Raw genomic sequence first — 25213 nt, 5'->3', positions numbered from 1 at the left:
ATGAACTCGTCAAGGAAATGATGGTAAATGAGAAGATAAGGAGGAAACATGAATTTCATTCATTCATTCAGTCATATTTACTGAGCACTTACTGTGTGCAGAGCACTGTACTAACCGCTTGGAAAGTACAATTTGGCAACAGATAGAGACAATTCCTACCTAACAACAGGCTCTGTGACTTGGCCTACGTCACATGCAGATACCCTCTTGAAAATCACAGGAGATGAAGGACAAACTGATTTGACCCCTAAGCGGGTGGATCCAACATGGAAAGGTGCAGGCTATGTTCACCCCAATGGCGGCACACACCAAATTTTATTTTACCCAAATATTTGATTGATCTCACTGAGTGTGGGAAGAAGCAGCTGTGGAAAAACCACAGGTTCTTGGATTGAAGTGCTCAGCAGATTGCTTTAGGAATTCCTTAGGAATAGGAGAAAGTAGCTTTTAAGAAATAAAGACATTGATTAAAAAGGATTAAGAAGGAAAGTGTAAAGTCACAGTCGAGTTAAAGGAGAATACGTAGCGTGAGATATAGGATGAAACAACAGAACATCAGACAGATAGAGAACCATGAACTCACAAAAGACTATTTGCATATTGGAAAAAGCAAAGCATGGGAGTCAGAGGAGCGGGGTTCTAATCCTTTCTAATCCTTGGAAAAGTCACAACTTCTCTGTGTCTCAGTCTCCTCATCTGTAAAATGGGAATGTAATGCCTGTACTCCCTCTTAGACTGTGAGCCCCTTGGGGGACAGGGATTGGGTCTGACCTGATAATCTTGCATCTACCACAGGGCTTAGTAAAGTGCTTGGCACATAGTAATTGCTTAACAAAAACCACACTTTTTAATAAGTGTCAAATCTTCCTTCCAGGAAGATTATCTAAGCTTGGCTTCACTGACACTGTAGTCTCCTGGGTCTCCTCCTATCTCTCTGGCCACTCATTCTCATTCTCGTTTGCAGGCTCCTCCTCTACCTCCCACCCCTTAACTGTGGGAGTCCCTCTAAGTGCAGTTCTGGGTCCCCTTCTATTCTACACCTACATCCAGTCCCTTGGAGAACTAATTCACCTTCATGGTTTTAACTACCATGGACAGGTAACAGGTCTACCAACTCTGTAATATTGTACTCTTCCAAATGCTTAGTTCTGTGTTCTGCCCAGAGTAAACACTCAATAAATTTGACTGATTCATTATGCAGATGCTTCCCAAATCTGTATCTCCAGTTCTGATCACTCTTCTTCTCTGCAAGTCTACTATTTCCTCCTGCCTTTGAGACATTTCTACTCGAAAGTCATTCATTCATTCAATCAATTCTATTTACTGAGTTCTTACTCTGTGCAAAGCACTAATATAGTACTAATACTGTATTAATTCAGGACTAATGCTGTATTAATACAGGGAGAGTACAATACAACAATAAACACATTCCCTGCCCACAGAGAGCATGTCATGCTGACACCTCAAACCTAACATGTCCAAAACAGAACTCCTCATCTTCCCATCCAACCCTATTCTGCCCATGACTTCCCCATTATTGTAGACAACAGCACTATCCTCCCTGACACAGATCTGTAACTTAGGCATTATCTTGGACTCATCTCTCTCATTCAACCCACATAGTCAATCTGTTCTGTAGGTTCTACCTTCACATCACCAAAATCCACCCTTTCCTCTCCAAACTGCTACCCCATTGATCTGAATCACTCATCCTATCCCACTTTGACTAGTGCCTCCCTGCTGACCTCTAGGCCTCCTTTCTTTCCCCACCACAGTCCATATTTTACTCTGCTGCCTGGATCATTTTTCTAAAAAACATTAAGCATGTGTTTCCCCACTCCTCAAGAACTTCCAGTGGTTTCCTATCCACATAAAACAGAAAATCCTCAACCAATGACTTCAAAGCACTCTCTCCTTGTCCCCTCCTATCTTATCTCACTGATTTCCTACTACAATCCAGCATGTTCACTTTGCTCCTCTAATATAAATTTACTCACTATCCCTGGATCTTATCAACCTCACTGCCACACCCCTCATCCATGTCCTACCTCTGGCTTGGAATTTTCCCTCTCCCTAACCCCCCATTCTATACACACTCTCCTCACCCCCAAAAACTTATTTAAATCATATCTCTAAGAGGCCTTCCCATTCTAAGTTCTCATTTACCCTACTTCCTCCCTTCTGCATCTCCCTTGCTCTTGGATTTGTACTCCTTATTCAACCCACCTTCAGCACTTATGCACATAACTATCAATTTATTTTAATGTCTGTCTCCCCCGCTAGACTATACGATTCTTATCGGTAGGGAATGTTGTCTACCAATCAATCAATTGTATTTATTGAGCACTAACTCTGTGCAGAGCACTGTACTATGCATTTGGGAGAGTAATATGTAACAGATTTAGTAGATCTACATCAACTCTGTTATATTGTACTCTCTCTCCCTTGAAATATTCACAGATGCTGCAGGCTGCAGACCAATCAAATAATAGTATTTATTGGACACTTACTGTGTGCAGATAACTGTACTAACTGCTTAGGGAAGTACAATACAACATACTTGGTAGACACGATTCCTGCCCACAATGATGACCCCACACTAACAAAATTCAGGTCTCCCTAGTAAGAAAGGCTGTGCAGAAGGGATAAATCCAGTGTTCCACTGTAGTAATTCAAGATTGCATTATCTGCCTTAGCTAAGGAGAGGGAGAATTTATCAGGACTCCTGCTACGATGCTATCACAAGAAATACACTTTAATTATTCTAGGCACATAAACAGTAAAGCCGGCTATACCTTAACCACTTTTTTAGAAAAAAGCAGAATATAGATCCAGGCTGATGGAAGGGATACACTATGTAGAGCCTAAAAGGGGAGGGACACTGGCCAAATCCTTTCTGATCCAGCAGGAGAACCCACCCCAAAATGGAGAAATACTGGACAGGAGCTCAAAGATCTCCTGGCTTCTGGTGGCAGTAAGATTTGGTGATGAGTTTGGGGATACGGGTGGTGGCCTCCTGAAAACTGTCCATGACCCTAGAAGGGTACGTACTCTAAGCATTTCCGGTCACTCCCAGAAGTCCACAAACTCTCAGCCCAGTGGGCCCCTGCGATTCTCTTATCTGAGAGAGAACCTTGGAGAAGCCCAAAAGCCATACCATCTTCCAAGTTAGCCAAACCTGATTAAATCTACATATCCAAGCCTTTTGCAGAGGGCATAGTCAGTCAGTCAGCTGTATTTACTGAGAACTTAAGGTATGCAGAGCACTTTACTAAGGGTTTGGGAAACTACAATGTAACAAATGACAGATATATTCCCAGACCACAGCGAATGTACAGTCTAGAGGGCGTAGGGATGCATCATGCAGTCTGTGTGAGACCTCTCGTCTACCACAAAGTCTTTAAGGGGTGACTTATATGGCAACATCTGCTCTTTTTATGCATGAGCTAAAAATATTCTCATTTAAAATACACTTAACATTAAACATTCAAAATACATACTTGCTTAACTTCCATAAACAGCTCTCTCCATCTCCCATTTAGCAAAAGTAACTGCTGTTTCAGGTCACGGGATACAGTCTCATCACAGGTTTCAATAAGAAAATTACCGGCATCATTCATAGCTGTGTGCTGCTGAATCCAATGAGGCAAATTTCGGAAAAAATCCTTTAAGGGGGGAGAAAAAAAAGAATACTCACAATGTTGTTGCACTTATTGTAAAAAAGAAAAAAATCAATGTCTTATTTCCCAAGTGTAACACTTTCAGTAAAGTTTAAAGAATTTTCTTTCCATTAGTAAAAATGAAATATTAAATAATTGAGTCCTCTACAAGTAGGGATTAAATATTGCTCACATGTAGGATCAAAAACAGATACCAGATTTAATTATTCGATGATGAGGCTAAATATAGTACATTATCAGATCCCTAAAAGATGTTTAATAGCTATATTAAATGTTAATTCTCTCACTTTTATTACCAAGGATCACCAATATTCTATCAAAGCACTGTTCACAGTTCCAAGAGAAGATTCTTCTTTACTGAACATTCTTCTTAAAAGATCAATTCTTTGAATAAATTCTACACCTAGCTTTTATTTTCAAAACTGGTTTCCGAATATAAATCCCAATTAAATTAGATTACGTCTTTTTATTAGATTAGATTATTCATTCATTCATTCAATAGTATTTATTGAGCGCTTACTATGTGCAGAGCACTGTACTAAGCGCTTGGGATGAACAAGTCGGCAACAGATAGAGACAGTCCCTGCCGTTTGACGGGCTTACAGTATAATCGGGGGAGACGGACAGACAAGAACAATGGCACTTATCAGCGTCAAGGGGAAGAACATCTCGTAAAAACAATGGCAACTAAATAGAATCAAGGCGATGTACAATTCATTAACAAAATAAATAGGGTAACGGAAATATATACAGTTGAGCGGACAAGTACAGTGCTGTGGGGATGGGAAGGGAGAGGTGGAGGAGCAGAGGGAAAAGGGGAAAATGAGGCTTTAGCTGCGGAGAGGTAAAGGGGGGATGGCAGAGGGAGTAGAGGGGGAAGAGGAGCTCAGTCTGGGAACGCCTCTTGGAGGAGGTGATTTTTAAATAAGGTTTTGAAGAGGGAAAGAAAATCAGTTTGGCGGAGGTGAGGAGGGAGGGCGTTCCAGGACCGCGGGAGGACGTGACCCAGGGGTCGACGGCGGGATAGGCGAGACCGAGGGACGGTGAGGAGGTGGGCGGCAGAGGAGCGGAGCGTGCGGGGTGGGCGGTAGAAAGAGAGAAGGGAGGAGAGGTAGGAAGGGGCAAGGTGATGGAGAGCCTTGAAGCCTAGAGTGAGGAGTTTTTGTTTGGAGCGGAGGTCGATAGGCAACCACTGGAGTTGTTTAAGAAGGGGAGTGACATGCCCAGATCGTTTCTGCAGGAAGATGAGCCGGGCAGCGGAGTGAAGAATAGACCGGAGCGGGGCGAGAGAGGAGGAAGGGAGGTCAGAGAGAAGGCTGACACAGTAGTCTAGCCGGGATATAACGAGAGCCCGTAATAGTAAGGTAGCCGTTTGGGTGGAGAGGAAAGGGCGGATCTTGGCGATATTGTAGAGGTGAAACCGGCAGGTCTTGGTAACGGATAGGATGTGTGGGGTGAACGAGAGGGACGAGTCAAGGATGACACCGAGATTGCGGGACTGCGGGACGGGAAGGATGGTCGTGCCATCCACGGTGATAGAGATTACATCTTTTATATTACAGTAAGATATGAGTTAAGAACTATTCTCCTTTTTGTGTACAGCCTTCAGTATTTTAGGGATGGGGAAGAGGGTGGCAGAGGGGAGAGAGGAATCAAGCATACCAAACTTGGGGTACATGAACTGTAAAACTCTTTCTAAACAAAGAATAACTCTCTTTATCCTGAAAAATATGTCAGGGTAGTTTCATAGATATTTTAAGCAAATTAAATGTATTTTAATAATAAACTCTGTGTAGGAGGTACTCTTATGAAAATAGAAAAGAACATTTATGTTTCTGGTGAAGCTATTTTCACTTTGAAAAAAAACCATCACCACATTAATTGGGCTGCTGACAATTTTATCAGAAAACCAAAAAAAAAAACTGAATGGATATGAAAATTCTCCCATTTTCAGACAGTCCAAATATGTGCAGTAGGTATTCTCAATGGTACCTACTGAGAGCATACTGTGTGCAGAGCACTCACTATACTTAGCACTTGGGAGAGAGCAATATAACAGATTTGGTAGACACGCTCCCTACTCACAATGAGCTTACATGTAGAGAATTCAATGTATATGAAGGTTGAGGCAAATTAGAAGGATAAGGAAAACTGCTTCTACCATGGGTCATCAGTGGATTATTTCACCTGCCTCCAACCTGGTCAGGGCAAACTGAAATAGTTAAGAATGAGACAAAATCTTATGGTCAAAAATTAACTCTCCGGTCCTGCTGAGTGTGAGAACCGTGACATCTTTCAGGGTTGTATCAATCCATGACTAGTACTTACTGAGTGTTTACTGTGTGCAGAGCACTGAAGGAGGCTCTTGGAGAGAACTAGATAATAGAATTGGTAAATACAATCCTTTCCCACAGTGAGCTGAGGGGAGAGTCAGACATTAAAATGAATTGCTGATGAGGGAATATGTGCTATGAGGCTGAGGATAGGGGAATAGCCAGTTCTTAAGTAGTACAGATCTGCTTGTGACACCTTGAGCAAGCTACTTAACGTCTCTCTGCCTCACTTCCTTCATCCTCAAAATCATCTATTCAACACCTGTTCTACCTCTCACTTAGACTATGAGCCCCATGTGGGATTTGATTATCTTTTATGTACCCCAGTACTTAGTATTCAATAGTATTTATTGAGCGCTTACTATGTGCAGAGCACTGTACTAAGCACTTGGAATGAACAAGTCAGCAACAGATAGAGACAGTCCCTGCCGTATGATGGGCTTACAGTCTAGCTTGCACGCTGAAGAAGCAGCGTGGCTCAGTGGAAAGTGCATGGGCTTTGGAGTCAGGGCTCATGAGTTCGAATCCCAGCTCTGCCACTTGTCGGCTGTGTGACTGTGGGCAAGTCACTTAACTTCTCTGTGCCTCAGTTCCCTCATCTGTAAAATGGGGATTAAGACTGTGAGCCCCACGAGGGACAACCTGATTCCCCTATGTCTACCCCAGCACTTAGAACAGTGCTCGGCACATAGTAAGCGCTTAACAAATACCAACATTATTAGCTTGGCACATAGAAAACACTTAAATACTGAAATTATTATGATTAGTTATCATTATTATTTGTACAGGTAACATTAAAGGGAAGGTGAATGGGAAAAAATGAGGACCTAGTTGGTGAAGGCCTCTTGAATGAGGTGTAATTTTTAGGAGGGCTGTAAAAGTGGGGAGAGAGATGATCTGTCGGATATGAATGGAGAGTTAGTTCCCAACCAGAGGAAGTTTACCCACATGGTATATGGAAATTTGCCTGGTATACTGGGGGTGAATGGAAATTTGGGAATTAATTTGACCCAATCTCATACATATATATGGTTAAAAGAGCAGCAAGCACTTCTGATCAACTCCAACCCCTTTGAGATCATGGAGGCTGTCACTGATCCCTTGATTTTTCCATAAGGTTGACCTCTTGAGAATCTGCTTGCAATCCATCATTTATTGAGCTTTTTGTGCTAAGCATTGGGAGTGTACAATATAACAGAGTTGGTAGAAATAAGGAGCTTACAATCTAGCATGATAAGTGTTTGTTGTCACAAGATGCCTGATTAGTGGAGGGAGCTCTCACCCACAGTGAAGGGTGGGTTCAGTTCAACGGTAACCATTTCTTTATCAGCTGACAGATTTCTCCATTCTCAGCAGTCACAAAGTCATCAGGGAATCTGCTGCTTAGCTAACCATTCTACAACTGGTGGGGAGAATAGTTCGAGAGATGTAGCTCCTTCAGCAACCTCTTTCCAGCCAGAAGGCCATATATTTAAGGCTCTCCTATGTGCAGTAAGAACCACATTTAATCATTCTTACTGTATACAAAAAGAAGGAAACGGCATGGACTAGTAGAGCACAGGCCTACGAGTCATGAGGACCTGGGTTCTAATTACGACTCTGCCACTTGTCTGCTGTATGACTTCAGGCAAGTCACTTCACTTCTCTGTTCCTCAGTTAACTCATCTGGAAAATATAGGGATTAAGACTGTGAACCCCATGTGGGACAAGGACTGTGTCCAACCTGATTACCTTGTACTTACCCCAGTGCTTAGAACAGTACTTGCAACACAGTAAGCACTTAATAATAATAACTGTGGTATTTGTTATTACTATTATTAACTTCTCTGCTTCAGTGGCCTCATCTGAGAAACGGAGATCAAGACTATAGGACAGGAACAGTGTTGGACCTGATTAGTTTGTATTCACCCCAGCATTTAGTACAGTGCCTGGCATATAGTAAGCACTTAACCAGTGCCATTAAAAAAAAAAAGAGGAGGATCAGTCTTTCTATAAAAACTGTTCATTCTTGATTATATAAAAATGCAAACAATCTGAAGCATCAATCATTCTTGAATGCCATTTTCAAAGCATATTAAGACTCCACATGCAATATAATCTGAAACTGTGCACTGCACTGTGACTTGATTCTTTTCATAAATCCTCACAAAGTTTATTTGATTATATGAATTGATCTTACCTTTCTGGCATATTCTGATTGATTTAACATTTTTTCAGCATCCTCTAGCCACGCTTGCAGACTGGCTACAATACTGCTATACCTGTCCCAGTTAGAAATGACTTCTTCCAACATGCTCCTTACACTTCTTACTTCTACTGACAGGTTCCTCCACTGCGCAGTAGTTTCATTCATAAACTTCATCACGTTCTCTGCTTCTTCCACTGAAATAAAAGCAGCAAAATTGAATGTCTAAACAGGATTGATATTTTTTGACGCCTGCAGGGATCACACGAACATAGTCTAAATGACCATTATGTCATGAAATCTTAAATAAGACTTTTTTCACCCTTAAAGTCCATCTTCTTCAGGTTTACAATATTGTTATACATAAAAAATAATATTTTATCAATTTTCCAAATTTGTATCTGATATTGAATTATCTAGAAAGGAATTGAGATATATCAGATCTATCATTAAAGGCCAATTAGGATTACTGAGGCATAATTTCTAGTGATGTATATCAGAATACTGCATTAGATTCTCCGGGAGATTACCGAAGTACAATACATATATCTGCCCTCAAGGAAAACCTTATCTATCTTAATCTTTGCCCCAAACATGTCACCTCTCACTAATTTTCAATTCAGTTTTCATAAAAATCATAGCCTTTCTTCTCTATATTAGAAAATGAATACAAAAGCATGCTAAAAAAGGACACTTCTGTGATTCATGTTTTTCTTTTTCATAATCTGGGGCAAGATTTCCCTGAAATTGGTACACTGATTTGTCCCAAGTATTCCAACCACAAAATATACAGAGGCATTTGTCTTATGCTGTCGAGTTGCCTCTGACCCATAGTGATTCCCTGGAAACGTCTCCCAGAACGCCCCACCTCCATCTGCAATCGTTCTGGTATTGTATCCATAGAGTTTTCTTGGTAAAAATATGGAAGTGGCTTACCACTGCCTCCTTCCATGCAGTAAACTCTCTCCCATGCCGCTATGGCCCAGCATAGGGGAGCTTTGACTTGTAGCAGATTGCTTTTCCTTGCTAGCCACTGTCCAAGCTAGGAATGGAAAGGGCATGCCTCTGGCTCAACTCTCCCTCCCATAGTCAAGACTGGTAGAGTATTGGAAACTCGCCAGATGAGACCCTAAAAGGGGATACAGGAGCTCACAGGGGTCTAATTTTGTCAGATCCCAGAAGAGTTAACTATAGATCAATCACTGGCATTTATTAAGTGTTTAATGTGTGCAGAGCACTGAACTATTCACAGCAGCACTCAATCATATTTATTAAATATTTACTGTGTCCAACACACTGTACTAAATATAGTACACTAAGTACAGGAGTGGCCTAGAAGCTGCATGGAAACAGACAGGACCTGGGAGTCATAGAATCTGGGTTCTAATCCCAGCTCTGCCACCTATCTGCTCTGTGACCACAGGGAAGTGGCTTAACTACTATGTTGCTTAGCTGCTTCAGCTACAAAATGGTTACTCAATAGCTCTGCTCCCTCCAACTTGAAATGTGAGTCCCATGTTTTCTACTCCTATGCTTAGTAAAGAGCTTGGCGCATGGTAAGCATTTAATCATATACCACAAGTATTAGTGGTGGTTGACACAATTCCTGCTAGGGGAGGAGATAGACATCAAAATGTATGAAAAATAGAGAAGGCAGTAGAGTATGAGTATATATAAGTGCTGTGGGGCTGGCACAGCAAATCCAATTTTAAGACACCAGTGGAACTAGGTTCCAAATCTGTTATCTGCAAAGCATCATGAAGGTAGATTAAGGTCACAACAGATTACCATCCTGTTCATCCCAGAAGATAGATATTCTCTTTATATTTACCTGAGCCATCTGCTTTGACATACATGTCAGCTGCCCGTTTCAAGATCTGGTACGTTACTTCATACTGCTCAAAGAATTTGCTATTTTCTATAAAAGACTGGAAAAGGGGAAATTAGTCAGGAAATGGTACAAGAACATTATTGTGGGAGATTTAAAAAAAAGGTTATTTTTCTGAAGATTTGGGATTTTAAGGTGTCTCTTGTTTTGAGGAGGGAACTGAAAAGAGGTTAAGTACACTACTGCTTTTTTCCTACTCCATATCAAAATATTTCTATTTGTATTTTCATGTGCTCATGTGCCCACTGGTTGAATTCAATTCAGCAAGAAACCTCTGCTTGCTTCAATGACAGGAAAAGGTTGAAATTTCCTAGGCCTTGCAATTAAACACCACCAAAATGAGGGTACATTTCCAACTTCTTCCACTGAGTTTTAACAGCAGTATTCATATTGATTCCCAAATGTCTGTGTGCTCTGAACATTTATTCATTCTAAGCTACTCCTCGGTGGACTACTGATATCATAAACAAAATGCTGCAGTGCACAAACATTTCCCTTACCACAAAATACAGCTTTATATATGGAATATATAGAGAAGCAGCGTGGCTCAGTGGAAAGAACCAGGGCTTGGGAGTCAGATGTCATGGGTTTGAATCCTGACTCTGTCACCTGGCAGCTGTGTGACTGTGGGCAAGTCACTTAACTTCTCTGTGCCTCAGTTCCCTCATCTGAAAAATGGGGATTAAGACTGTGAGCCTCACGTGGGACAACCCGATTACCCTGTATCTACCCCAGTGCTTAGAACAGTGCTCTGCACATAGTAATCGCTTAACAAATACCAACATTATTATTATTATTATTAAATATGTAAAAAATGTGTGGACTACATTTCTCTATTATATTATTAGTATGATATTTCTAGTATTCCAAATATCAGAGTCACTAAACCCAGATGTATTTCTGAAAATCAGTGGAGCATTATAGGCCATAATATCACTCTAAGAAATAATTACAGTGGTTTTCAGTAACCATATATCATATATTCGATCAAAACCATGTAGGGCATGATTATTCAGATCCAAATGCATTATGTGCCCCAGATAATCACTGTCTTATGGAAAGAACTAAATAACGAGGATATTGAACCAATTTGATAGTATCAATCAATCATGGCATTTATTGAATGGTTACTCTGTGCAGAGCACTGTACAAAAGCTTGAGAGAATATGATAAAATTGGTAATCATACTCCCTACCCACAAGGAGTTTAATGGCTAGAGGGGGAGAAAAATTAAAACTTAACAAGTCATATACCATTTTAGTTTTGGCATTCACTCAAGTCAGAATTGGAATATGAGAGCACACTGAATCAATCAATCAGCAGCATTCATTGAACACCGTACTAAGTGCTTAGGGGAGTGCAAAAGAATTAGTAGACATGATCCCTGTCCTCAAGGAGGTTACAGCCTAGCATGGAGACAGACTATAAATCACAGATAGGAGGAAGGAATAGTAGATAAGGTCAGTACACAAGTGTGAAAGAGGTGATGAGTACTTGAGGATGCAATGTGAAATTGCTAACATCTCAGTTAGGGATATATAGAGTGGGGAGATTAGAAATCAGTTGGTGAAGGCCTCTTGGAGAAACTGATTTCAGAAGAGCTTTGAGGATGGGGCAAGCAGTGAGAATTGTAGATATGAAGGAGGAGGTTGTTCCAGGTAGTAGACAGGAACAGGGTGGGAGAGACAAGAAAGAAACCTAGTGAGTACGTTAGCTTGAGAGAACAAAGAGTGTGATCTGGGTTTTAATGGAAAGAAAAATAGAAGATTTTAATGGAAGAAGGGAGTTGGAAGGCTAAGTCAGGGGGCTGATTTCTTAAAACCAATTGTCAGGAGTTTCTGCTTTAAGGGGAGATAATTAGATAATTCGAGCAGGGGGTTAAGAAGAAAGGAGACATCAATCACGTGCAGATGTTACATTTTTCAAAAGGAAATCCGGAGAAGAGTTAGATATGGACTGGAGAGGGAAATGACTGGGATCAAGGATATTAGCAATAAGAATGATTCAGTAGTCAAGCCTGTGACAGATAGTGAACAGTCAGAAATCTGAGAATGTATTTCCATAACTTTTGTTCCTCCATGAAATAGAAAGAACTTATGATATGCAGGATCTTAAGGGTAAAGATAATCAAAAAGGAAGAAATTACATGCCTTCTAGATTAACCTTGGTTCAGATGATTCTCAGAGATGTGCTTCTGAGAATGTCATCATCTTTGAAAGGATACACTGAGAATGTGGAGTTCTCTTTTTAGAAGCTATAGTAATTCATTAAACAAAGAATTGTTGGCATATATACTGGGTTCATTTAAAAAAAATGTATAGGACACTGCAAAGGAAATAGTAGGCTTTGGATATCTCTATTTGTCTATTTGTCTATTTAGGGATCTACTAAAACTAGGGAGTTTGGGGGATGTCTTACATAGCTCTAGATACCCTTTGTCTTTGAAATTCTTAGTTGTTAACCTTCAGATTCAGTTTCTTTTACCCAGATCTAAAGAAACCATTAATTATGTGAAATTCATATTCATGCATAAATGATAAATGTAATGAGGCTTGTATATATTTCCTACCTTTGAGATACCCTCAATACATCTTATCCTATTAATCCTCGACCATTTAACTTCTGTGTCTTGGGAAACTGTGAGTCCTATGTAGGACAGGGACTATGTCTGATCTGTTTATATTTGAATCTTCCCCTCCATTTAACAAAGGGCTTCACAAACAGTAAGTTTTTTTTTTCCATATGTGAAACAACTTGAACAAGTGATCAATATTCAATTAATTTTCTAAATAGGAAAATGGTTTTGTGCCAATGTTAACCCATATTTTCTGAATTTCACTGTTGGTGTTCATAGAGTAGCTTCACTATAGGGCTGAATAGTTTTTGAAACTGGAAAAATATATTGATTACACTTATGGGTGGTCATTCTCAGGATATCTCTTGAAAATATGCTAGGGGTCCAAGAAAATTCATAGAACACGACGTGTGATCTTCAGTAGGAATTGCTTGTATTGTTAAGGCAGTTTAATAAGGCTGCACGTATCATTCAGGCTTGATTCAGTAAGCAAGCACTGAATGAACATGCCACTAATGGAAAACCCGTTCATTGGCCTCTATGGTTATAGTAGCTTGAATTTTCTCATTAGAAAAATGGTTCTGTGCCAAGCCCTAAAATAGATGAAAATACCTGAAACACCTTGTTGTGATTCAGGAATGAGGAACTGCCAGAAGTAAAGCTTTCTTTATATTCCTTAAGCACAAGAATTCTTAAATGCTATGTGAATTAGAGATTGGAAAAAAGGCTAGGAAAAATATTGTGGCTCTCTGAATTATTATGATATGCATAAAGCCACTCTTGAATTTAGATAATGATTTTGAGGAAACAAAGTAATTTAAAATTCCATGTCCCACTGGGAGAAAGGTAGCCATTCTAGTATACCATATTATGACTGGTGAACAAAAGTATTATTTTTACAATAATAATGAATTTATAAAGGCATCTGTTATTTTGTTAAGGTTTTATTTTCTTTATGGTATTTGTTGAGTGCTTATTATGTGTCATTCATTCAATAGTATTTATTGAGCGCTTACTATGTGTAGAGCACTGTACTAAGCACTTGGAATGTACTGTACTAAGCACTAGGTTGGATGCAGGCTAATTAGGTTAGATGCAGTCCATGCCCCACATGGGGCTCACAGTCTTAATCCACATCTTACAGATGAAGTAAATGAGGAACAGAGAAGTTAACTGACTTGCCCAGGTCACAGAGCCAACAAGTGGCAGAGTCAGGATTAGAACCCAGATCCTTCTGACTCCCAGGACCATGCTCTATCCACTAGACCATGCTGCTCCTCTATCAGATTATCATATTTTATTATCTTGGTGTTATATTCTTATTATCTTCTTAACCATTCATTGTGCTAATAGTTAAAGTGAAACAAAAGGTTGTAAAAGTATCCAGTGAATTTAGAATAAACCCACTTCCTCTATGAGCTATGGAACAGGAAAAGCCTCCCTTCCCCCTTTCCCCTTTCCAAATTATCTCCCAGAATTGGTAGCCTCTGTTGCCAGCCAACACCACTCCCCTATATGTCTTAGAAAAAGACAAACAGCAGCTTCAGCTATTCAATCCACCTGCAACCACTATCGTTCTTGCTCTCAGCTCTACTTTCAAACAGAGATGTGTTATTATAGATGTGTATTAGGACAGGCCTGTAAAAAGTGGCTAAGTCCTTCCTTCTGCTCAATTTTTTAAACGCTTTCTTCAAGATTTATGTACCTTGTTGATTCTTTTGAAAAGCCACTTTAGGGTCACCAGTTGAGTATTGGAAAAGTGGGATTTGGGCCATGACAGACTCATGGACAATGATAGGAATCTTCTGAAATTTAACCATAACCAAAGAGAATTATCCTGACAGTATTTTTCCCTTATAAATGATCCAAATTGACAAATAGGACATTCATGAAATTAACTAGGAATTGTTCAGTCCAGGCTGATGATGTTTATAGAGAAAACAAACGCCAACAATTCAAGCATTGTCTCTAAGTAAGTAGGTACATTAGTAATGTGTTGCCAATTAAAACCACTTCGAAACCCAATATTGAAACCCATTTTCATTGAGCTAAATGGCCTCTTCCCAGGTTTTCATGGAAATTTACTTGACCAAATATTTTAAAAGCTGCATGTCTTAATTAAAATTCATATTTTTAACCAACTTCTGCTGATGGCCTTAAAATGTTTTTATGACTAAATTTGAAATGGACATGTTCTTTTGATAAAATGGGGAAGTGAAAATTAACACTACAGAAGCTACTTCAATTTGTGGAAATGAATATTGAGTAGATCGTAAATAATAGCATTAGGTATTAGGAATACAGCACCATTTTGGTTATAGAAAGATATGGACATGACTTTTAATTATATTTACTCAATCTATATAATATATTGGCAATTGGTGCTTCCTAATTTTTTACCTACTATCTTTTAGGATATATAATAGACACACCTTTTTTGAAATTTGGGTGGCGCAACATTAAACTGTAATATAGTACATGCATACATATCCAAGGCACTTGAGGTCATCATTTTCATTTTTGAACATTTCCAAGGGATTAAAAGTCAATTTTACTTAAAAGCATTCTTAAATGGCCTTCTTATAATTCACCTGGAATTCTTTTTTCCATCAGGCATTCAGAAAGGTTGAAAGTTGAAGATGATATTGTGCTTACGAACTTAATCTGAGTGTGGAATGAATACTATTTTAATACAACTTACAATGTAATTTTGTAAAAGTAGCTCCACAGACTCTCTTCTTCCATACTTAATGATCCAGGATTTTAACTTTGACTCTGCAAGCACTAACAGGGAGAGCAGACGGTACTTTAATTCGAGAAACTCCATTTTCTTTAGGTGCAATTCAGATGTAGACGAAACAATATTGAACCTAAAATTGAAACATATTACAATTTAAAGTATGTACCCTCATGCAGACAGAATGATGCTGCACTACCTGTTACATCTTAAACATGACCAATCGTTAATCTGGTGCAATGATTTAAGAAATATTTTATTACAGTTAATCAGTTTTGAGGATCAAGAATTAGTTGTATTCCTAATTCAGGTCTGCCTATTTAAAGGCACAAATAATCAATTCAGATCTCTAATTTGGTTTGTCTCCCTGCCAACTCATCCTTCATCTGTTTCTTTCATAAGCAGCTTTTGCAATGTTACATAATGTTCTTTGCAGTACAGAGGAATAATGCAGCACATGAAAAATCATATCCATATTTTTCATTATGACTTTTTATATTCCCTCTTTTAAGTTATTCACATATTTGCTATTTCTTTCATTGATATCTGCTCCTGTTCCCCCATTTTCATTCTGATTTTTCAAGAGATGTGCTAAAAAAACCCACCAAGCAACAAGCATTTCCTTGTTCTGTAGGAGACAAGAGTTTCATTTAAAGCCAAATATTTCTTACCTCTCAGCCATGTCCTCTAGCTGCTCAGGTGGAATGGGGACTCCATTAACAGACCGAGTCCGGTAGATCTCCTGGAATACCTTTTTGTGGCCATCTACGTGTTTAAGCAGATCCTGATACAATGCAAAGAAAAAAAATGCTCACAGTAGGCTAAGAAGACTGTTTGTTAAGCCTGCATCGATGAGTCAATGCATGCGAAAATTTGATCATGTTGCCACATATGCCTGCAGTCTAATTCCTATCTTAAAAAACCTTGTGCAGAAGCTTGAACACTTACTGTGTTAGAACACTGTGCTAAAGCTGGGTCTAATAATTATGGCACCCTTTAATACACATGACACTTGCACAGCACTACATTTCAGAATTTTAAAGAAACATGATCTAGTTTACGATCGTGTGACTAAACAAGAGGAAAATACGATAGCCAAAAAGAATTCTAATTTTTCTTTTGTTTTTCCCTCACTGTGGCTTACTGAGTATTTGTAACATTTATATCCACGCAAAAGTTAACTCCTTATTGTAATGTTTTCATAATTCTTCCCACTAGTGCTTTTAAGATGTTTGTAAATGTGGATTGTTGGGGAATCTATCAGAATATATATATGAAAATGAAAATACAATACAGAATCTGATTCCTATTTAACTCTATTTGGCAATATTCTTATATTTTACCCTCCCAAAAGCTCAGCATAGTGCTCTGCACCCAGTAAGTGCTCAAAAAATATGACTGAATGATGAACGAACCCTGACAGGGTCATTACTGCTGTATCATATGTATTTCAGTCATCAAGGTTTTGATGCTTATTACAGTGATTGCTCTCACTTATTTCATTATTCACATCTATCTTGCCCATGGAATAAGGATCCAGGGAGAGGAATTAGACAGTATTCTACCTTCATTCTTATAATCAGCATCCTTACTGCATCAGCATCCTTTCTGACCTCCCAACCTCCTGTCTCTCCCCACTAAAGTCTATACTTCATTCTGCTGCTCAGATTATCTTTCTATAGAAGTGTTCTGGGCATTTCACCCCCCTCCTCAAAAATCTTCAACCTCTGTATCATCAAAAAGTCCTCACTATTGGCTTCAAAGCTCTCCATCACCTTGCCCCCTCCTACCTCACCTCCCTTCTCTCCCTCTACATCCCAGGGAGCACACTCCACTCCTCTGGTGCTAACCCTCTCACTGGGCCTCATTCTCGCCTGTTCCGCGGTCAACCCCTGGCCCACATCCTATCTCTGGCCTGAAACACCCTCCTTCCTCAAATCCACCAATCACACTTCCCTCTCTTCAAAGCCCTACTCAAGGCTCACCTCTGCCAAGAGGCCTTCCCAGACTAAGCCCCCCTTTTACTCAGCTCCCCCTTCCCTCCCCATCGCCCCTACTCGCTCCCTTTGCTCAACGCCCCCCCGTCCCATAGCACTTGTGTATATAGGCACATATCTATAATTATATTTATTTACACTAATGCCTGTTTACTTGTTTTAATGTGCATATGTCTATAATTCTATTTATAATGATACCTGCTTACTTGTTTTGATGTCTGTCTCCCCCTTTCTAGACTTTAACCTCTTTGTGGGCAGAAACTGTCTCTCTTTATTGCTGAATTGTACTTTCCAAGTGCTTAGTACAGTGCTCTGCACACAGTAAGCACTCAATAAATAGTACTGACTGAATGAATGAATGTAGTCTGTGGGCCCCATATTACGACAATAAAGATCCACAGTGCGTTTGGGACTACATGTTCACTTTGGCCATTTCAGTCACATGCATTGATGAATTTCACAGTCTAGCTGTCTGTTTTGAATTCAAAAGAAATTATTTATTTGTGTGTATGTATGTGGGTGTTTGTTGACAGAGAGAAACCAGGGGTGCACCTATTTTCTATACCATGGTAAGGTGAGGTGCTTATATACACAAAAAATGGATGTAATTAGAGTCTTGGCCTCTAACCTAGTAGTAAAGGAATAAGAGTGTTTTGAGGAACAATACCTCAAAAAATGGAATCAAATCAATCAATGCTATTTACTGGGCCCTTTCTAGATGCAAAGCACTGTGCTAAGCACTTGGGAGATTACACTACATTAGAACTGATAGTAGACGTATTCCCTGCCCACAAGGATTTTGAATGAGCAGAGCTTGCTTGTAAAGCAAATTTTTAAACTAAAAGCCTGTAAATTCCCACACAACATTAAAATGTTTAAATTCTATTTCACTACAAGAACCATGCTTATTTATCTCATGTAATAATGTTTATCTTAAAAATAGATTCCATCTGAATATTTTGTTAAGAACACAATTCCAGCCAGGTGTCATTATCAACCTAATAGATGTAATAGATAAGACTCCCTATTTAATCCAAGGGAATATATCTGCCATCTATCAATAGACTTAGTCTCAGGACCATGGATTGCCTGACTTGGACAGGACAGAAGAGTACAGTATTTGGAAGCACTTATTTTTTGCACTGTTTTACATGCTGAAGTAGATAAAAGTTTATAAGGTTGGACACAGTCCCTGTCTCATATGGGCCCCACAGTGTCAGTAGGAGGGAATAGGAATAAATCCCCATTTTATAGTTGAGAAACAGAGAGGTTAAGTCATTTTCCCAAGGTCACACAGCAAGTAAATATTACAGGTGAGATTAGAACCCAGGTGCTCTAAGTCCCACACCTGTGCTCTTTCCAATAGGCCACACTGCTTCTCAGGGAGCATCTGCCAGAGTTCACAAGGGGCCAGCCCTACAAAAGAGGAAGAATCACAAGGAACTCTCCACAGTCACAGTTTGTGCTTCTTCATTCACCTTTCAAGAACAGTCAGAGCAATGAGAGTTTGGGGTTTGCTCACTCAGAGAAGCTGCAATGTTGATGAGGCAATATTCACTTGTTATCTACCTCAGCACTTAGTACAGGGCATGGCACATAGTAAGTGCTTAACGTATACCACAATTATTGACAGATGATTCCCTGAAAGGGTTGCAGTTGCTCTGAGAAGAACTAACAGTCTGTGGTATTTCTGTACCTGTAAAATAATTCCTGCCACCTTAACATTGGAATTATGAAAATATTAGGAATCCAGGACTAGAACACAAAATTTTCCATTACCTACTTATAATGTTTACCTATATGAAGATCTAGTTGATCACTTTCAAGCATCTTACCATTTTTTCCACAAACAAAATACCTATAAAGCACCAACTTTTTATGGTAGTTGTTAGTGCTTCCTAGATACCAGGCACTAAAGATATGGAAAAAGACAACACACCACATGTTTATGTTACAATATCCCTCATACTTGTGATTTAGAATAATTTTCAGAGATGTCCACAAGGAGAACTATCTGAAGGGTACAGAGACAAAAAATATCTTTCCTCAAGATTCCTTCAGAAACAATCCAACAGTTCCGGACAAGAAGGAAGTAATCACAGTCTCTTCCGTTTCCTGAAGAGTTGTGACTTTCTAAGAGAAATAGTTTTACTCAATCAATTTAGCTTTTATCTATAGTTGCTGAGTTATACAAACTTCTAAGTGCCTGCACTTGATGCTGAGAGTGTGAAGTTAACAGGGTATAGATTTTCTGGAAAGAATTTGTACACACCAAGTAAGCAAGAGCTTACTGAGCACCCAGAGAGTATATAGATTCATACCACCTCCTAAGGTACAACTTCAGACCCTGCTTTTGAGGTATATATGATCTATAAAAGCCAGAAAGCCATATATTTTTTTCTCAATTATGCATATCAAGATTTGTGATCTTTGTATAGTCGGAGAGCAAGAGAAGGTGTTCATCACATTTCATTGATTGATTTGACTAAATCCACATTATTATTATTTAGGCTTTCTTTGAAGATTCTGAAAGTCCTTGCTTGGGCTCCAGAGTACCACATTAAAATGTAAGTTTCTCAAATGAATTATGAGTTTCGAGGAAAACCAGAGTTTTAGTCCACCTGTTCATCTTTTACAATTTCAGAACACCACAGATCATCTATCTCTTACACTGTTTAAATGAATTCAGTGCTTCTGTCAGGATCCACCATATCAAAATAGTATTTTACCTTTGAAGTAAATCTAGTGTTAGGATAAGTCCTTTACTACATGGCAATTGAACATGAGCCCATGCCATGAATGTTGGCATATTCAACACAAAGGTAAAGGTTTCCTTCTTTTCAGTTAATTTTCTGCAGTTCTTCAATCATGAGGATAGTCTCAAATATAAAAATCACAATAGGGCTAACAGAGAAAAGAACCTCCTTTGAAAACACAATCAGGCTGCTTCAGAAAGTGGTAAAAAATAAATCATCTAAAGACCAGGACGATCGTAAAAGAGAGCAAGGAGCAGCATAAATTTGAAAAAGGAGTGTCCCCCATCCATTACCCATATATGGATACAGTTTTGTGTCATGGTACATTTTTATGGTATTTGTTAAGTACTTACTATGTGCTAGGCACTGTACTAAGTATTGGGGTAGAAACAAGGTAATCAGGTTGGACACAGGCCACGTCCCACACGGGGCTCATATTCTTAATCCCCATTTTACAGATGAGATAACTGAGGCACAGAGAATTCAAGTGAGTTGCCCAAGACCACACAGCAGATAAGTGGCAGAGGCAAAATTAGAACTCAGGTCCTTCAGACTCCTAGGTCCATGCTCTATCAAGCGCTTAGTACAGTGCTCTGCACATAGTAAGCGCTCAATAAATACTATTGAATGAATGAATGAATGAATCCACTAGGCCATACTTCTGGTGAGCTCATTCTTCAACTTGTTGGGTTTATGACTGTACCTTATGCTGTTCGAGCTTGCGATGTATTGTGTTTGCAGTTTCCTCATGGACCTGCTGAATGACTATATCTTCTCTAAGGGCAATCTCTGTTCGATAAAGCCAGGTTCCAATAGTCCCCAACGGCACAGGAAGAGATTTATCAAGCTGTATGTGCCAGTCAAAGAGCTGAAGTGAAAAATTGAAAAGTGTGAGTAGAGAGACATCTTAGATACATTTTAAACAAATATGAAAATAAACACTAATTTCAACTGATTTTAAAGGCATATATACATATTGGGCATAAAGAAAGCAATTTAGCAGAAGTTTTCAAGCGACCATATTTAATTAATACATACTGTGCATAGAGCACTGTACTAAAGGATTGGGAGAGTATAGTAAAATAGAATTGGCAGACACATTCCCTGACCACAAGGAGCTTACCAACTAAAGGGGGATATAGACATTAAAATAATTGATCAATCATTTGATCAATTACGTTTACTCAGTGCCTCTGTTGTCATAGCACTGTATTAACTGCTTGGGAGAGCACAATACAACAGAATTGGTTGGTATGCACGTTCCATGTCCACAGTGAGCTTATAGTCTAGAGGGGGATAAAGGGATTAATACAAATAAATAAATTATGGATATGTACATAAATGCTTTGGGGCTGAGGAAAGGGTGCATATACAAGTTATTCATAAGGGTGCATATCCAAGTTCAAGAGTGACACAAGAGAGTGGGAGAAGAGGAAACCAGAACATAGCCGGGGAAGGCCTTTTGGAGATGTGCTCTTAATAAAGCGTAATAATAAAGTGATCGTCTGTCGGGTACAAAGAGGGAGAGCAAACCTGGCCAGACGCAGCACGTGGGCGAGAGATTGTCCGTGAAATTGACAAGATCGAGGTATGCGGAGTAGGTTGGCATTAGAAGAGAGAAGTGTGTGGGGTGAGTTCTAGTAAGAAATCAGGGAGGTAAAGTTAGATGGGGTAAGGTGAATGAGAGCTTTAATGCCTGTGGTAAGAAGGCATTTCTCTTTGATGCAGAGTGGATGGGCAACTACTGGAGGTTCTTGAGGAGTGGGTAAACATGGACTGAACAGTTTTGTAGCTTAGTGATCTGGGGAGCAAAGTGAAGTATGGACTGAAGTGGAGAGATAGGAAGCAAGAAGCTCAGCAAGGAGGTTGATGTAGGAATCAAGGCAGGAAAGGATAAGTGCCTGGATTAACATGGTAGCAGTTTCGATGGAGAGAAAAGGGTGGACTTTAGTGATATTGTGAACCTACAGGATCTGGTGACAAGTTAAATATTTGGTTTAAGAGAGATGAGTCAAGGATAATGCCAATGTTACAGGCTTGTGAAACAGGGAGAATGGTGGTACTGTCTACAATGATGGGAAAGTCACGGGGAGGACAGAACTTCAGTGTGAAGATTAGAAGTTCTGATTTGGACATGTTAAGTTTGAGGTTTCATCAGCACATCCAAATAGCAGTATCTGAAGATGAGAGGAAATAATGAGATTGTAGAGGGGAGAGATCTGGGCTGGAGATGTAGATTCGAGAGTCATCTGCATAGAGATGGTAGTTGAAGTCATGGGAACAAATATGTGCATTTTCAATATGTTCTCTCAAGTGCTTAGTACAATGCTCTGCATACAGCTAGTACTCAATAAATATGATTGATTGATTGAATGAGCTCGCCAAGGGAATGGGTGTAGACGGAGAAGAGATGGGGACTCAGAACTGAACCCTGAGGAACTCCCACTCTCAGGAGGTAGTAAAAAGAGGAGAAGCCCACGAGAGAAACTAAGAATGAGTGGCCAGAGAGATAGGAAGAGAAGCAGGACAGTGTCAGTGAAGTCAAGATTGCATAATGTTTCCAAGAAAAGGGGACGGTCAACTATGTCAAAGGCAGTTGAGAAGTCAAGAAGGATTAGGATTAGAGGCCATTGGATTTGGCAAGAAGGAAATCATTGGGGACCTTTGAGAGGGTAGTTTCTGTGGAGTGAAGAGGACAGAATAAATTAATGGTATGCACATAAGTGATGCAGGGCTGAGAGCAAGATGATTATCAAGCACTTAAACACTTCACATCCAAATGCATTGGTGACAAAGAAGGGGGCGAAGAAAAGATGCCTTAACTGGGGAAGGCCTCTTGGAGGAGACATGATTTTGATAAACCTTTGAAGGTGGGAAGAATGATGATTTGTCATATATGAAGGGAGAGGGAGTTCCAGAACAGAGGATGTGGGCAAGGGGTCAGACGTGAGATAGACAAGATTGAGGTAAATTGGCATTAGAGGAATGAAATGTGTCGACTGAGTTGTAGTAAGAAATCAGCGAGGTAGATAGGAGAGGGTGAGCTGATAGAGCGCTTTCATGACAATGATGATGGTATTTGTTAAGGGCTTACTATGTGCCAAGCACTATTCTAAGTGCTGGTGTAGATATATGGTGATCAGGTTGTTCCACATAGGGCTCACAGTCTTAATCCCCATTTTACAGATGAGGTAACAGAGGCACAGAGAAGTTAAGTCACTTGCCCAAACTAACACAGCTATTAAAAGGAGGAACTGGGATTAGAACCCACAACCTGTGACTCCCAAGCCTGAGCTTTTCCACTAAGCCACGCTTTTCCCATAATGGTAATGCAAATATTCATTTGACTACTGCTATCCTTAAGGTGTAGGGCTTTTTGCTCATGAATTTTAAAATTGTATTCTTAACAAAATATATGACTTTATTAGTTTACAAAAATATTAAGGAGCCTACATGAAGAACAATTCAGAGTTCTAGTGGAGAGTTTATATGGCTCATAATTTTTAGAGTTAAATATTCCTTGAATTAACTGTACTGATGTTGCACATGCAAGTGCGGGAGAAAAATACTCAAAATTATTCCAGCCAACAGGTGTGTACAGAAATCATTACTGATGATACTTAACAGAATAATAACCATAAAAGAATAAGAAGACTATCACAAAGTCATAGCTTGGGAAAAAATATGTATATATTTCAAAATACAAACTAAAGATTTTGGCTAATATAGCACAGGTATGACATACACAAATTATATGTTAAAAATCTCACCGCAACAGCTATATAATGGAAAATTGGCCAGGTCTTTCATAATGGTTCAAAGGGGAACAGATCTCTACTCTACCTTTTAGACTACGTCTGTCTTGCTTATGGAGAAAAATCCACCTTATATTCAACCTCTAAAATTTGCTTAGATCCTTCATTAAAAGCAGGAGCTGGCAATCACAGACTAAAGCCTGAAAAGATCACTGGTTTTTGTTAATTGGCATCATTTCTACATATCTGGAGAAGAGTCTTTGGTCACTAAGGATATGACCCTTTTTCCCCTACAGGTTACTTTTAGTTTCCTCCTCTGTCCCAAAGAGTATCTTTCTGTTCCCCTCAGAGAACAAAATATTCCAAAAGCTCTCACAACTTCCAGTCCAGGCTACTTCACTGCTTTGGATAAATGAGTTATCCGCATTCTCTAAGCCTTGGCTTTCCTTTGTTTTTCCTTAATTAATCTAATCAATCATTGGTAATTACTGAGTGCTTTCTGTGTGCAGAGCATTCTACTAAACTCTTGGGAGAATACAACAGTTGGTAGACAGGTTACACAAAGTGCTTACATTCTAGAGGGGGAGAAAGATGTTACTATAAATAACTTAAGGATATGTACATAAGTGCTGTGGGGTCGAAGGAGGGGTGAATATCAAGTGCTCAAAGAGTAGAAATGTATTTGGAGAGGGAGGGAGTTCCAGGCCAGAGGGAAAATGTGAGACAGTGGTCAGCAATGACAGAGATGAGATCGTGGAACAGTGATAAAGTTGGTGCTATAGGAGTGAGGTGTGCATGATGGAACACAGTAGGAAATCAGAGAGGTAAATTAGGAGGTGGTGAACTGATCGAGTGCTTGAAAGCCAATTGTAACGAGTTTGTTTGATGCAAAGGTAGATAGGCAACTGGAGGTCCTTGTGGAGTGATGAGATGCAGACTGAATGGTTTTATAGAAAATGATTCCAGGCAGCAGAGTGAATTATGGAAGGAGAGACTAAAGGTAGGGAGGTAACCAAGGAGGCAGATGCAATAGTCAAGAGGGATATGATAAGCACTTGGATCAATGTAATAGCACTTTGGATCAAAAGAGCATATTTTAGTGAAGATGTAAAGATAGAATTGACAGGATTCTATGACGGACTGAATAATAATAATAATGATGGCATTTGTTAAGCATTTCTTATATGTGAAGCAATGTTCTAAGTGCTGGGGAGGATACAAGGTGATCAGGTTATCCCACGTGGTGCTCACAGTCTTAATCTCTATTTTACAGATGAGGCAATTGAGGTTCAGAGAAGTGAAGTGAC

General features: G+C 39.5%; 1 protein-coding gene across 12 annotated transcripts in view; it reads right to left on the bottom strand.

The window, feature by feature from the left end:
- Positions 1-25213, bottom strand: part of SYNE1 (spectrin repeat containing nuclear envelope protein 1) — a 518607-nt gene that overhangs the window by 347522 nt on the left and 145872 nt on the right. For all 12 annotated transcript variants that reach the window (XM_029048032.2, XM_029048087.2, XM_029048053.2 and 9 more), the window contains 6 exons: positions 20855-21019; positions 16070-16182; positions 15363-15531; positions 10030-10126; positions 8193-8395; positions 3501-3665 (listed from right to left, as the gene is read on the bottom strand). In XM_029048032.2, the coding sequence (XP_028903865.1) occupies positions 3501-3665; positions 8193-8395; positions 10030-10126; positions 15363-15531; positions 16070-16182; positions 20855-21019 (912 nt within the window). The remainder of the gene's footprint in view (positions 1-3500; positions 3666-8192; positions 8396-10029; positions 10127-15362; positions 15532-16069; positions 16183-20854; positions 21020-25213) is intronic.

The sequence above is a fragment of the Ornithorhynchus anatinus genome, chromosome 2 (assembly GCF_004115215.2).
Source record: "Ornithorhynchus anatinus isolate Pmale09 chromosome 2, mOrnAna1.pri.v4, whole genome shotgun sequence".
NCBI classification, from domain to species: Eukaryota; Metazoa; Chordata; class Mammalia; order Monotremata; family Ornithorhynchidae; genus Ornithorhynchus; species Ornithorhynchus anatinus.
This window is presented reverse-complemented; position numbering and strand designations above follow the sequence as displayed.